Source organism: Sinohyriopsis cumingii, chromosome 1, assembly GCF_028554795.1.
Source record: "Sinohyriopsis cumingii isolate HCF-2022 chromosome 1, ASM2855479v2, whole genome shotgun sequence".
In the NCBI taxonomy this organism is placed as follows: Eukaryota; Metazoa; Mollusca; class Bivalvia; order Unionida; family Unionidae; genus Sinohyriopsis; species Sinohyriopsis cumingii.
In genome coordinates, this window is record NC_142961.1 from 181,799,766 (window position 1) to 181,814,321 (window position 14,556).

Genomic DNA, 14,556 nt, shown 5'->3' on the forward strand with positions numbered 1-14,556 from the left:
TTGTACTCTGCAATATCAGGATGTCAGGCCTCATATTCTTCAAACTTACTGAGTCAGACTGAAGCTTGTACCCTGTCAGGATTTCAGGCCTCATATTCTTAAAACTGATTGCGCCAGACTGAAGCTTGTACCCTGCTATGTCAGGATTTCATGCCTCATAGTCTCAAAACTTAGGAGTCAGACTGAAGCTTGTACTCTGCAATGTCAGGATTTCATGCCTCATAGTCTCAAAACTTATTTGGCCAGGCTGAAGCTTGTACTCTGCAATGTCAGGATGTCAGGCCTCATATTCTCAAAACTTACTATTTCAGACTGAAGCTTGTACTCTGCAATGTCAGGATGTCAGGCCTCATATTCTCAAAACTTATTGGTCCAGGCTGAAGCTTGTACCCTGCTATGTCAGGATTTCATGCCTCATAGTCTCAAAACTTACTATTTCAGACTGAAGCTTGTACTCTGCAGTGTCAGGATGTCAGGCCTCATATTCTCAAAACTTACTGAGTCAGACTGAAGCTTGTACCCTGTCAGGATTTCAAGCCCTATATTCTTAAAACTTATTGGGCCAGACTGAAGCTTGTAGCCTGCTCTGTAAAGATGTCAGGCCTCGTATTCTCAAAACTTGCGAAGCCAGAAATTCAAGCTCTAGTTTAGAGTTGCAAAACTTTGACGATCTATAACTAGACTGACAGAAATTTAATTTTTTTAACACTTGTTCCACTACTAGACTGATCAATTTTAATGAAATAGTTGGATTCTAAATACCTATCATACCTGGTTTTGGTGTTTTGAGCTTGAAGTTGAGTTTCTTATACAAAATGTTTGAACATTTGGAGCCTTGTGTCATGCTTGTGAAAACGCACATGTATGTCATCCTTAAAGCATTCAGAAGCAAGACACCCTGTTTTAAGGAACACTTTTGTTCTATATATATATTTGTATATGAGCAGTAGTGTTTACTGATATATGTACAGAAGGTGAAGATTTAATTCTAGCCATAAAGAAGAGATTTGCTTTCATTTTGTTTTGAAGAAATGCCATGACTTTGGCATAGTGCCCATTCTCTTTTACCAATTATAGTTTGTGTTAATAATAATAGCAAGAAACATTATGGTCTTAGTAAAATTAGTAACAAAGTATTAATCCACTTACATTTCAGGTCAATTTTATATCAAGCGAGGCAGTTCAAATAAATGATTTGACCTAATAGTGATTTTCCTTATATATTGTTCCATAAATATTTGTACTTGAAATAATAGCACCAAGTGCTTTAACAGGAAATCACCACAGTATTTCATGAAACACTGCTTCAGATGTTAATACAAAGTCTCATTTGCCATATAACAAGCAGGAAATTTATAAAATATAGATTATGTAATGCAGTATGTTTATTACTGTCACAGTAAAAAGAAGTACAACGAATAGCAGTATCTCTGAAATTATGTTCTTCAATTGGAACTCTGGTAAATTAGTATTACTTATGGTTGGACTCAACAGTTTCCACAAAATTTCACTTCTTCATCTTTTGCATAACCAATCTTTGTGCTGAAAACTGCCCACTATTGATACTTTTTCTTCACTTACAATCTCAAAGAAAAAAAATTCTCTGGCTCATATTTTGAAGTCAGAGATATTTTGCACCTGTTTAAATCCAGATTGTGAACTTGCAAAAGGTTTCGAAAAACTAAAATTCTGTATTTTTACCATGAATTTTTCTACAACCATATGTGTAGAGATTTAAGTCCTGAATTTTCCATTTTGTGTACAAAATTTAAAGAACATTTCAACAACTAAACTTTTTGAATTTCCTCACAAACATTTGATGCATATGTTTGTCTTTTAAAACTGGGAATCAATAGTGCAAAGTTTCACATTTCAACTCTTTGGTAATTTTACCAAGCTAGATATCTGCAGCATATAGTACATATTGAATGCTTAAACAAAACTGATTCACATCAACATAATTATTATTGGATTTTAAAAAAAATACAATTCTGTTATTCGAATGTCTAGATTAATTTTTTATTTAGAAATTTACCCATGTGCACAATATGAGGCTGTGGAGTGGGACTTCCAACTTTTGACGCCACCAGTATTCATAATACTTTAATTTTATCTTGCTTGTTGTAGATTTGAGAGAAATTTACCTATATAAAATTTGCAGCACTAACTTTCACATCAGTATCAATAATCATAAAGATTACCTGTTAAAGCTTTTGAAGGTCATAGAACATAGGTCATGCTGTTTTTTGCAGGTGAGGTATTGTGTATCCTTATGCTTAAACCATTGACTATACATACATTTTTCCTTTTTCAGTACATGGTGAAATGTGAAGATAAAATTGAGGATAAGGATGCTTCCAAAGCACAGGTAGTTAACTGCTTGAAGACAATGTGTATAAATTGTATTTATCTTTCAGTTCCTGTCAAGATCACACAGTACATGATATCACTCAGTACTTTGTATCACACAGAACATGATATCTCTCAGTACTTTGTATCACACAGAACATGATATCACTCAGTACTTTGTATCACACAGTACATGATATCATTTAGTACTTTGTATCACTCAGTACATGATATCACTCAGTACTTGATATCACTCAGTACATGATATCACTCAGTACTTTGTATCACTCAGTACATGATATCACTCAGTACTTTGTATCACAAAGAACATGATGTCACTCAGTACTTTGTAATAGTCAGTACATAATATGACTCAGTACTTTGTATCACACAGTACATGATATCATTCAGTACTTTGTATCACAAAGAACATGATATCATTTAGTACTTTGTATCACAAAGAACATGATATCATTTAGTACTTTGTATCACAAAGAACATGATATGATTTAGTACTTTGTATCACAAAGAACATGATATCATTTAGTACTTTGTATCACAAAGAACATGATATCATTTAGTACTTTGTATCACAAAGAACATGATATCATTTAGTACTTTGTATCACAAAGAACATGATATGATTTAGTACTTTGTATCACAAAGAACATGATATCATTTAGTACTTTGTATCACAAAGAACATGATATGATTTAGTACTTTGTATCACAAAGAACATGATATCATTTAGTACTTTGTATCACAAAGAACATGATATCATTTAGTACTTTGTATCACAAAGAACATGATATGATTTAGTACTTTGTATCACAAAGAACATGATATCATTTAGTACTTTGTATCACAAAGAACATGATATGATTTAGTACTTTGTATCACAAAGAACATGATATCATTTAGTACTTTGTATCACACAGTACATGATGTCACTCAGTACTTTGTAATAGTCAGTACATAATATGACTCAGTACTTTGTATCACTCCATACATGATATCATTCAGTACCTTGTATCACCCAGAACATGATATCACTCAGTACTTTGTATCACACAGAATATACCACTAAGTACTTTGTAACACTCAGTACAAAGTACACCGAGATAGATTGTAACCAGGCTTACAATACCACATGGAATTAATAGAAAATGAATGACTTATTTAGCCCCTGGTCTAAGAGATTGACTATATATCTATATATCCAATATTTTAAAAAGTACACTTTTCAGAGCTAAGGTGGGTACTGGCCTTTAAGAAATGGATGTACTTTAGGGCAGCATGTTGTCAGTCACCAGTGACAACATCAAAATTGATGACATAATTAAATGTATTAATCAAAACATCTGACTGGTTATTATACCTCAATTAGTTTTTGATCTGCTGTAGATAAAGAGTAGGCATATTGTTGAATGCCAGCTGCAGATGTGCTTGAATATAATTTAGTAATGGTCAGAAGAAAAGATTTAACATTTTAAAATTTTTAAATCGAAAACTGTTTGCATGTAAGCTGATTGCATAGAGTACATATGACCCAAAAACTCTGAAAATGAGGTTGTCCTCTCATCTCCTCTGAATTACATTTAAACCTCTGCCAAAACAAATTTATTGTCATTTTTATTCCCGTTCCACATTGAAAGCCTTGCAAAACCTTAATTTTATATTGATATATTAAAGCGTACAGAAAAGTAATATGTTCATGCAATCTGGCAACGGTAATCTGTACTGTTGCGGTCACATTGGTATGAAGGGTAATGAAATGGCAGATAAATCATCTAAAGCTGCCGAGCATTCATCAGTTTCCTAATTGAAAATTCCACGTACCATAGTAAATAAATTTTTTATGTAAATCAGCATTTTTATATCCTTGGTCAAATATGTTTATTGAAAACTCCACAGACAAGCTTTGGTATATGAAAACCCCTCATTGGATAGTGGCACCACTCATAGAAAACAAATCACAGATCAGGTGGTATAGTGCTGCTTGTGTGTAGGACACACATACCTGCCTTATTGCATAACTTCTGAAGGGTGAGCCTCAACCAGAGTGCATACCATGCCAGTGTCTTCTGACTGGATCACATTCTTGTATAGTATACCACCAGAGAAAATATTGTCCTCTTTAAAGAATGTAGATTATGTAATAACTTTTTACCTCACTATTTTTATGATTGTACCATCATCATTTATCTTACATACCTTCTGCTGAATTTTAACATCTTTGCCTTTCATCATTTAACTTGTTGGAGGGATTTCAGGTGGCCAAGTCGTCTAAAGTGCTGTCTCACTTCTGTCCATGTGAGTTCAAATCTTAGGCTTTTACAAGGTGGGTATGTGAGAAAGCTGCCAGTAGCTTCCCATGGGTAGATGTTTCTTACCAGGATTTTCACAGGTTCTTCCTCAAGTTACACTGGCCTTCATGTATAGCATATCATGTGCCAAGAAATGGCCTTAGATGCCAAAAGAACAATAAAAACTTATCTTGTTGGATCACACGTTGACCTTTACTTTGAAAAGGTTTGTCTTCCTATTTTCTTTTTTTTAAAAGTTTTTTATATTTATAATTTTAGAACATAACTTTTATCAGCACCATACACACACAAACACACACACACTTTTATCAGTACCGTACACACAAACACACACACACTTTTATCAGTACCATACACACACAAACACACACACTTTTATCAGTACCATACACACACAAACACACACACTTTTATCAGCACCATACACACAAACACACATACACTTTTATCAGCACCATACACACACAAACACACACACACACTTTTATCAGCACCATACACACACAAACACACACACACTTTTATCAGTACCATACACACACACACACACACACACTTTTATCAGCACCATACACACACAAACACACACTTTTATCAGCACCATGCACACACAAACACACACTTTTATCAGCACCATACACACACAAACACACACACACACTTTTATCAGCACCATACACACACAAACACACACACTTTTATCAGCACCATACACACACAAACACACACACACTTTTATCAGTACCATACACACACAAACACATACACACTTTTATCAGCACCATACACACAAACACACACACACTTTTATCAGCACCATGCACACACAAACACACACACACTTTTATCAGCACAATGCACACACAAACACACACACTTTTATCAGCACCATACATACACAAACACACACACACTTTTATCAGCACCATGCACACACAAACACACACACACTTTTATCAGCACCATACACACACAAACACACACTTTTATCAGCACCATACACACACAAACACACACACACTTTTATCAGTACCATGCACACACAAACACACACACACTTTTTTCCAAGTGCCATTTGCATGTTTGTTTGAATTAAAAGTTTGATATTTCCTGTCATATCAAATCTTTTTGATTTCAGAACATTGTATTGAGACATTTGAATGTCTTGCTAGGATACAACCAGACAGAGAAGTCTTTCAGCGTTCCTCCACACAGACTGAGGTAGAGGATTTGCATGACATTTATTTCTAGGCTTGATATACCACACTATCCCACCTACATGTGAGATATATTCATGAAAGTTGGTATGTTTTCATATCATGACTTGACATTGTCTCCAATTAAATATGGCACCTGCATGTTAAAAGTAAACCCCATATTTGTTACAAATTGTGTCCCTCCATCATATTCATGTCTGTTTAATATCTCAAGAATCATTTTAGATATCCTCATTAATCATTGAAGTGCATTTGTATCATGACAGAAGTTTGTGTCCCATGTAATATTTGGCTAAAATTACCTACCCAGTTTTATATACCTGCATTTTGGCATATCATAATATGTTATGACACTGTCTATTAACTTTTCCTATTCTGTACAATAACTTCAGTTCTGCAGCTCATACCTTTGCCAACCTTTTTGGACAGCTTTCGTTTGGGGAAAAGAAGGTTTTCAGTTTGTGGGTGAAAAGGTCAAAGTTCAAAGCCACTAATTGAAAGAAGAAAACTGTTTCCACACAAATGGCATTACTTCTATATGACATACCTGGACCAAACATTTGGATAGCTTGCTCTTGGGCAAGAAAAAACCTGTTGACTTTTGGGCCAAATATTCAGTTGTTAAGATCCCAATGACTGAAAGAAGAAAAATAGTTTCTGCACAAAAACATTACTTCATCTTAACATTCCAGGACCACAGTTTGTGAACAGCTTCTGTATTGGGTAAGGAATAAACCTATCAACTTGCAGGTCATACTCTCAAAGGTTACTGTAACTGAAAGAAGAATAATGGGTTTATGGGCAGTTTCATTGGTTCTATAACACACCTTTGGAACAAACTTTTAATGGTTTATTCTTTGGCTGAGGATGAAGCCAATTGATATGGGGGTTAAAACTTCAAAGGACAAGGTCACTGACTGAAAGAAGAAGAGTGGTTTCTGCACAAAATTTGTAATTCTCAGCTTTATACCTTCACCAGGTTTTTTGGAAGATTTTTACATTGGTTAAGAAAAAAGGCTATTCACTTTTTAGGAATAGGCAAAGGTTACTGTTACTGGCAGAAGAAAATATATTTTCTGCATAATAACTCTGATCCTAGACCTCACACCTTGACTAAAGTTTGTGGAGTCTTGCAATTGGGCTTTAGAAGAGGCCTTTTGAATTGAGGGCCAAAATATCAAAGGTCAGGGTCATTGTAGCTCAAAGAAAAATGGGTTTTGCAGAATGACTTTTATTCTAGAGTAAGTTTCTTGACAAAATTTCATGGATGGCTTACAATCAGATTAATAAAGAAAGCTATAGATAATGGGGTTTAGTGGTTATGAGCAAGATAAGTCTAATAGGAAATTAATGATTCTGCATTGTAAGTTTAGTTAAGGAATGCATATCTTTACCACACTGCATACCATGACCACACTGCATACCTTGACCACACTGCATACCTTTACCACACTGCATACCTTGACCACAGCTTCAAGTCACTGAGACCTATTCGTCAATAATCGTCAGAGCGAACCATGTCTTGCTAGTTCCTGCAAAGACAGTTAAACACAGGGTGGGCTTAAAATGCTTTTACGAGACTCTTGTTAAAAAATTTAATTTTTAAATATCTCTTTGGAGTATTCCAGAAGTACTCAGCAACTGAGATGGTTTGATCTAGTTGCTTTATTTATAGTCACTCAGTAACTGAGATGGTTTTGATCTAAAGTATTTGCACACCATCCTGTTTGTTTGTACCCCAAACCTTCCTGATTTTAAAAATGATAGGTTTTAAGGATATATAGAATGCATGAATCTTAGACATTTCATTGATTGATTTTTAAGTTCTAACCTGCTTGTCACCAAAGGGTTCTAAACACTCCCAACTTGATGGCGTTTCAAATCAAACAGGAGTTTCTTTAGTAACAGGGTCACCATGTTTGAATGGGCAAGTCTATGTTTTCAAGCCAAAGGTGTGATATTGTTACCATCTTTGATAATATCAATAATTCCATGAATTTGGAGTAACAGCTCTTTGAACAGATGTATAAAAGAGTTCCTCCTTTTCTTTTGTTTTAGAAATATTAAAACTAGATATTGCAAATATTAGAAGTAGACAACATAAATTTTACTGAGATGGACTATTTTAAAACTGAGGAAAGGGCAGTGTGCAGTCTGTCTGCATGTTTACTTCAGGAGCTCTGCTTCCTTTTACATGCAAATAAGCCAACAATGCCTGGGACTGGTTGGTGACAGGTTACAAATTATAAATCAGTGAATGAAATGACTAAGTTTTATGCATTTAATATAACCTTGATGCTTTTCGTTTGTTAAAATTGATAGGGGCTACATACCAACTGGAGGGTGTTTGGATACTCTAGCTGGTTTATTTATAAGGTCTCAGTGATTGAGATGGTTTGATCTAGTTGGTTTATTTATAAGCTCTCAGTGATTGAGATGGTTTGATCTAGTTGGTTTATTTATAAGCTCTCAATGACTGAGATGGTTTGATCTAGTTGGTTTATTTATAAGCTCTCAGTGACTGAGATGATTTGATTTAGTTGGTTTATTTATAAGCTCTCAGTGACTGAGATGATTTGATTTAGTTGGTTTATTTATAAGCTCTGAATGACTGAGATGGTTTGATCTAGTTGGTTTATTTATAAGCTCTCAGTGACTGAGATGGTTTGATCTAGTTGGTTTATTTATAAGCTCTCATTGGCTGAGATAGTTTGATCTAGTTGGTTTATTTTTTTATTAGCGAAATTGGTGTGAGGTCTGCATGTGTATATTTGATGATACAAGAACAAATTTGGCACTTCAGATAAGTACCAAGAGAGGATGCTAGTGAAATTTTGTGAAACAGATTTGTTACTTTATCTCCCATCTACAAATATCAACCCAGATTAATGATTTTATGTTAAGTACATGTATCATGTATCAGTGTTTTTTATTCTAAATACCTATATCATGTATCAGTGCAATTTTATGTTAAGTACCTGTATCATGTACCAGTGTTATATTATATTAGTACCTGCACCATATACCAGTGTTGTTTTATGTTATGTACCTGTATCACATACCAGTGTTATTTTATGTTAAGTACTTGTATCATGTATCAGTATATTTTATGTTAAGTACCTGTATCATATACCATTGTTATTTTATGTTAAGTACCTGTCTCATGTACCAGTGTTACTTAATGTTAAGTACCTGTATCATATACCATTGTTATTTTATGTTAAGTACCTGTATCTTGTACCAGTATTTTTATATTATAGACCTGCATCAAGTACCAGTGTTATTTTATGTTAAGTACCTGTATCATATACCATTGTTAGTTTATGTTAGTACATGTATCATGTACCAGTGTTATTTTATGTTAGTACCTGTATAATGTACCAGTGTTTTTTTCTCTTTTGAAATTATTGCCATTTTTATAAGCATAATACTTACAAATGAATAAAGTATGAAGGTCTTTGCTAAAAATGAACCCACATGATTTTTGTTCTTGTTACAATGCTGTATATTGCCTGCTCGACTGGTACATGATACAGGTACAAACATAAAATAACACTGGTACATGATGCAGGTACTTAACATAGGATAACACTGGTACATGATCCAGGTATTGAACATAGGATAACACTGGTACATGATCCTGGTACTGAATATAGGATAACACTGGTACATGATCCACGTATTGAACATAGGATAACACTGGTACATGATCCTGGTACTGAATATAGGATAACACTGGTACATGATCCTGGTACTGAATATAGGATAACACTGGTACATGATCCAGGTATTGAACATAGGATAACACTGGTGCATAATACAGGTACTTAACTTAGAATAAGTTTATCTCTTTTCTTTATGATTATAACGCCTAATCTTTTAGCTGCTAATATTCAGACTAGAATGTCCACATCTTGTCTTTTGAGTGAACCAAAGTCACAATAAAGTCAATGCTCGACTTGAAAATCATGTAGATGAAACAAATCAGATGAATTAATTGAAGCAAATTACTATTCTATTTTAGATCAATTACCCCCATGTTGTGTGATACAAATACCTAATTCCAGTTCATATTTTTGATCATTTTAGTCCAATATAGCATTTTTAGTCCAAATATTTATCTCTTGACATGCACCTGTAGTATATATATTTATCTACTTACCTATCTATCAATCTACCTATTTAATATATCTGTATGTCTGTCTATATATCTATTTATTTAGCTATCCATCTTTGGTAATTAATTGATTAAATTTATTTAAAAAATTGTTGATTAATTAAACTCTGTGCTTGTTTGCAGATTTTAAGATGCCTTCCTAACAACAGCAAACAAAAAAACAAATTACCTGTCTAAATTGAGATGTAGTTATTCAAAAATGGTTAAGTTTATCCTTTACCTAGATATACTGGTATCTTGTGGTGATATTTTAAAAGTTAAAAAAAAAATATTTTATTCCATTTCAGGTCCTCAGCAGTTTTTAATTCTTTCCTAAGTGGAATTCCATTCGTAAGTAAAAAAAAATACGTTTTTTTTTAAAATCATTATCAACATCATCATCATCAATCCCATAACCCAAGAGGTCGTTGGGGCACCACAATTGACTTTACAACCAATTCTCTCCATCTTTCCCTGTTCTTTACTGCCGTTTGGGAATTTCCAAACCCCATGCCTGTCCACTCTTTAATGTTGTCTTCCCACCTCTTTTTCTGACTGCCTCTTATTCTGCACCCCTGCATTGTGCCTTGCAAGATTGGTTTTTCCAGTCCAGATGATCTTGAGACATGACCATACCACTTCTGTTTGCATTTTTTCACAGTGGTCAAGAGGTATTCATAGGGTCTAATGGCTCATTGGACCCTGGTGTGGACCTCTTTGTTGGTTACATGGTCAGTGTGTGAGATACGTAAGATCTTGCAGTAGCATCTCATTTTGAAGGTTTGAATTCTGTTTCACAAGCATACAGAAAAACTGATATGGTAACTGAGCACATCAACTTTGTTTTGGAACCAAGAGCAATGTTGGTGTCTATCTAGGGCCCAGAGAAGGATGAATTGTGTAGTACTTATACTACATTTAGTCAATTAAATTATTCATTAGTCATGTGGAATAGGGAAATCTCACCTGAATGGTCTTAAGCATATATATCATTAATGTGGAATTGCTAAATCTCACCTGAAGGGTTATAAGCATATATATATATTTTTCATGAGGGTTAGATAAATCTCACCTGAAGGGTCATAAGCATATATATATTTTTCATGAGGGTTAAATAAATCTCACCTGAAGGGTCATAAGCATATATATTATTCATGAGGGTTAGATAAATCTCACCATAAGGGTCATAAGCATATATATTATTCATGAGGGATAAGGAAATTTCACCTGAAGGGTCATAAGCATATGGTATATATTATTTATGAGGGGTAAGGAAATCTCATCTGAAGGGTCATCAGCATATATATGTTTTTACTATGGAATAGGGAAATCTCACATGAAGGGTCATAAGCATTTATAATTTTTTTTGTGGAATAAGGAAATCTCAACTGAAGGGTCATAATCCTATTTATTGTTCATGTGGAATAGGAGAATCTCAACTGAATGGTCATAAGCATGTATATTATTCATGTGGAGTAGGGAAATCTTACCCAAAGGGCCTTATTCATATATATCTTATTCATGTGGGATAGGGAAATCTCATATGAACGGTCATAAGCATAAAAATTATTGATGTGGAATATGGGAACCTCACCCAAATGGTTATAATCATATACTGTAATCATTTATTTTTGTGGTTCTTAATTTTCATGGTTTTGTTAACACATTAACCCCTGGAGCTTTTTGTCATTTTTGCCTGAATATCGAGTAGGAAACACATTTTTTAAGCTATTTCTGAATAGACTCGAAAACACCAAATCCCCAGTCATCTTTCAATAACATACTGCCTAGTTGTGTTAGAAACATCGTTTTTCGTTGGCTTTATTTGACTCACACATGAGCAAAGGGTAAAAGTTCGGCTTTTTTTTTTTTTTTTTGCTAAATGGAGCCATTATTTTTGTATGGAGACCACTCTTTATTCCAAATGCCCTTCTTATCCTACTTTTTGCAAAGGCTCATATGTCTGTTTGCAGTTCATACCAGTTTGCCTTAGATCTGAGACCAAAAAGTCTAAGATCTGGACACAAAATTGGATTCCGACCACAGGCGAATTTTGGGTAAAAAAAAGTCGGGCCCAAAAAATTAGGTTTTCCTAACTATATTTTGTAGTGCAACTAGATATTCCAGATTATTTGGTATCATTGTAGAGCTATGTCTATCTACCTTTCTATAATACCACCCACTTTAGTGTATCATGCATGACCATGACACTACAGAGTTCGGCAGTAGGCTAGTACCTCCTGCCCCGTAAAGTTGTCGTTAGGGGTTAATGTGTTGTAGTTAAATTTGTGATTTTGCCTGTCAAATTATACATATTAATTGTTATTTAATTTCATTGATGAACCTCTACAAATACTGAAAACAAAGAATGAAAAACTGTGCTGAAAATTTGGTAAGTTGAATGTTTAAAACAATCCTTCCACATGTATGAGCACAAAGCAAAGACCTGACAAGTTCAATATTTACATCATGTTTCCATTCAAGTGAATAGCCTCAGTGGAAGCCAATGCAGCAACCAAAACTAAAACAGTACTACCACCTCTATGAGCATAAAAAAAACACCTGTCAAGGTCAATCACTTACATACTGTTTTTGCCTGAGTGCTGAACATCAAAGGAACCAAAGTGGACAATGGTAACTAAATTAAAAGACAGTGGAATCATTCCTTTGTTTGTCCCTGCCTCACATGGTAATGAATAAAGACTACAACAAAGAATTAAAATCACTTCTACAAGTGGTATGCTAAACATGGAAAAGGAAGATGTTATTGGTGATGATCAGTGCACTGAAGTTCTGAACCTTGCAGTGCACTGAAGTTCTGAACCTTGCAACCTCATTAATGAAGCCAATTCATGCGGAATAGATAATTGCAGCTCACATGAAAATGCGTGAAAGATTGGACTTAAAAATTAGTGGTAGTGAGATAGATGGACTTGTTTAATTAAGCATTGCTTTAACTCTCTGCAGCAAATAGTGTATATAGTAGTGTTTTGACAATAATAGTGCTTCAAGCAATATATCTATTATTTTGCAGGCTTGCTTTTCTTTTGAATTAGAAATGCATGGATAAAATTCAATGTGCTTCAGGAGAATTCATGCAAATGAAGGATCAGTTTGAATAAGTATTAAATTTGATTTTCATAAAAATCTGTTATTATTCATTCTTTCTTATTCAGTATTACCAGTGTTGGAATATCTCATGCATTTTCTCATATCTCTCAGTCCTTATCTTACATATTGATTCAAGGCAATGAATGGAAATTACAGCTACCAGATACCTTTTCACTACATATGCATTAGAACAATATAAAATGCTTTATAGTTCCATTTGGAAAGGTTTAAAAGAAAATAAACATGTACAAGCTTAATATATATTTTACTACCAGATCTCATTATTAATGTTGATATTGTTAATATCTAGGATTTGAAGCACAGTAAGAAAATTGAGGGGGGGGGGATTGTCTTCTAACATGCAAATTTTTTGTTGGGTCTTTAAAATCATGGTTTGGGACAACACCAAAAGCCATGCAAATTGGTTACCTACAAAAAATGTTGATAGTGCAGTATAAGATTTATGTGGAATAGGGAAATCTCACCCAGAGGGTCATGATCATATATATGATTTGTGTGGGATAGGGAATTCTCACCCTGAAGGTCATAATGATATATATGGTTTGTTTGGGATAGGGAAATTCCCCCCAAAGGGTCATAATAATATATCTGATATTTGTGTGGGATAGGGAAATCTCACCCAAAGGGTCATAATAATATATATGATTTGTGTGGAATGGGGAAATCTCATCCAAAGGGTCCTAATTATATATATTATATATGTGGGATTGGGAAATTTCACCCACAGGATCATGATGATATATACCATATATACTTGCTTATAAGCCGAATAATTTAGGAAAAAGTAAAGGTTTGGAAGAAGGGTGGTGGTGGCTTATCCATGGGCTAGTGTCTAAACTTGACAGTTTTTAAGTCTTTTGTTGACTACTGTAATGGCTGTAAATCTTGGGACATGAAAAAACATTCTTTTTCCATGTCCTAAGAAATACACATGTAAAAAAAATCATTTTTGGTGTCCTGACACTTATTAAACTGTTATAAAGTGCTATGATTGATTTTATTATTATTTTGCATGTTCATATTTTCGGATTTCTCCAGCACAAAATTAAATAAATACAGACTTCATGATTTGCGTGCCTGTTGAGTTTACCTAGGAGACCAAGCTCAAGTATAATGTACAGTACTTACACAGTTCAAAGCATACATAGCACCACTTAAATCCTTGTTTATTCCCAAACATATTAGATGCAGATTTTGCTTTATTCATTGTTTCGACCAAATTGCATTCTTCCAGATAACATTTCAGCAGGTCCTTAATAACTTTTTCATTTACATTGAATCACACGCTCACAAGTTACTTATTTTCAATAATATAAATGATCCTATAAGCTGAGGTAATATTTATGAAAAGGTATGCACATTTACATTTACAAGG

At 34.1% G+C, this 14,556-nt stretch overlaps 1 protein-coding gene across 7 annotated transcripts in view; it reads left to right on the forward strand.

Annotated features, from left to right (window-relative positions):
• Window positions 1–14,556, forward strand: part of LOC149808497 (protein unc-79 homolog) — a 255,882-nt gene that overhangs the window by 130,831 nt on the left and 110,495 nt on the right. For all 7 annotated transcript variants that reach the window (XM_089978169.1, XM_089978143.1, XM_089978163.1 and 4 more), the window contains 3 exons: window positions 2,315–2,368; window positions 5,815–5,897; window positions 10,358–10,400. In XM_089978169.1, coding sequence (XP_089834295.1) covers window positions 2,315–2,368; window positions 5,815–5,897; window positions 10,358–10,400 — 180 coding nt within the window. The remainder of the gene's footprint in view (window positions 1–2,314; window positions 2,369–5,814; window positions 5,898–10,357; window positions 10,401–14,556) is intronic.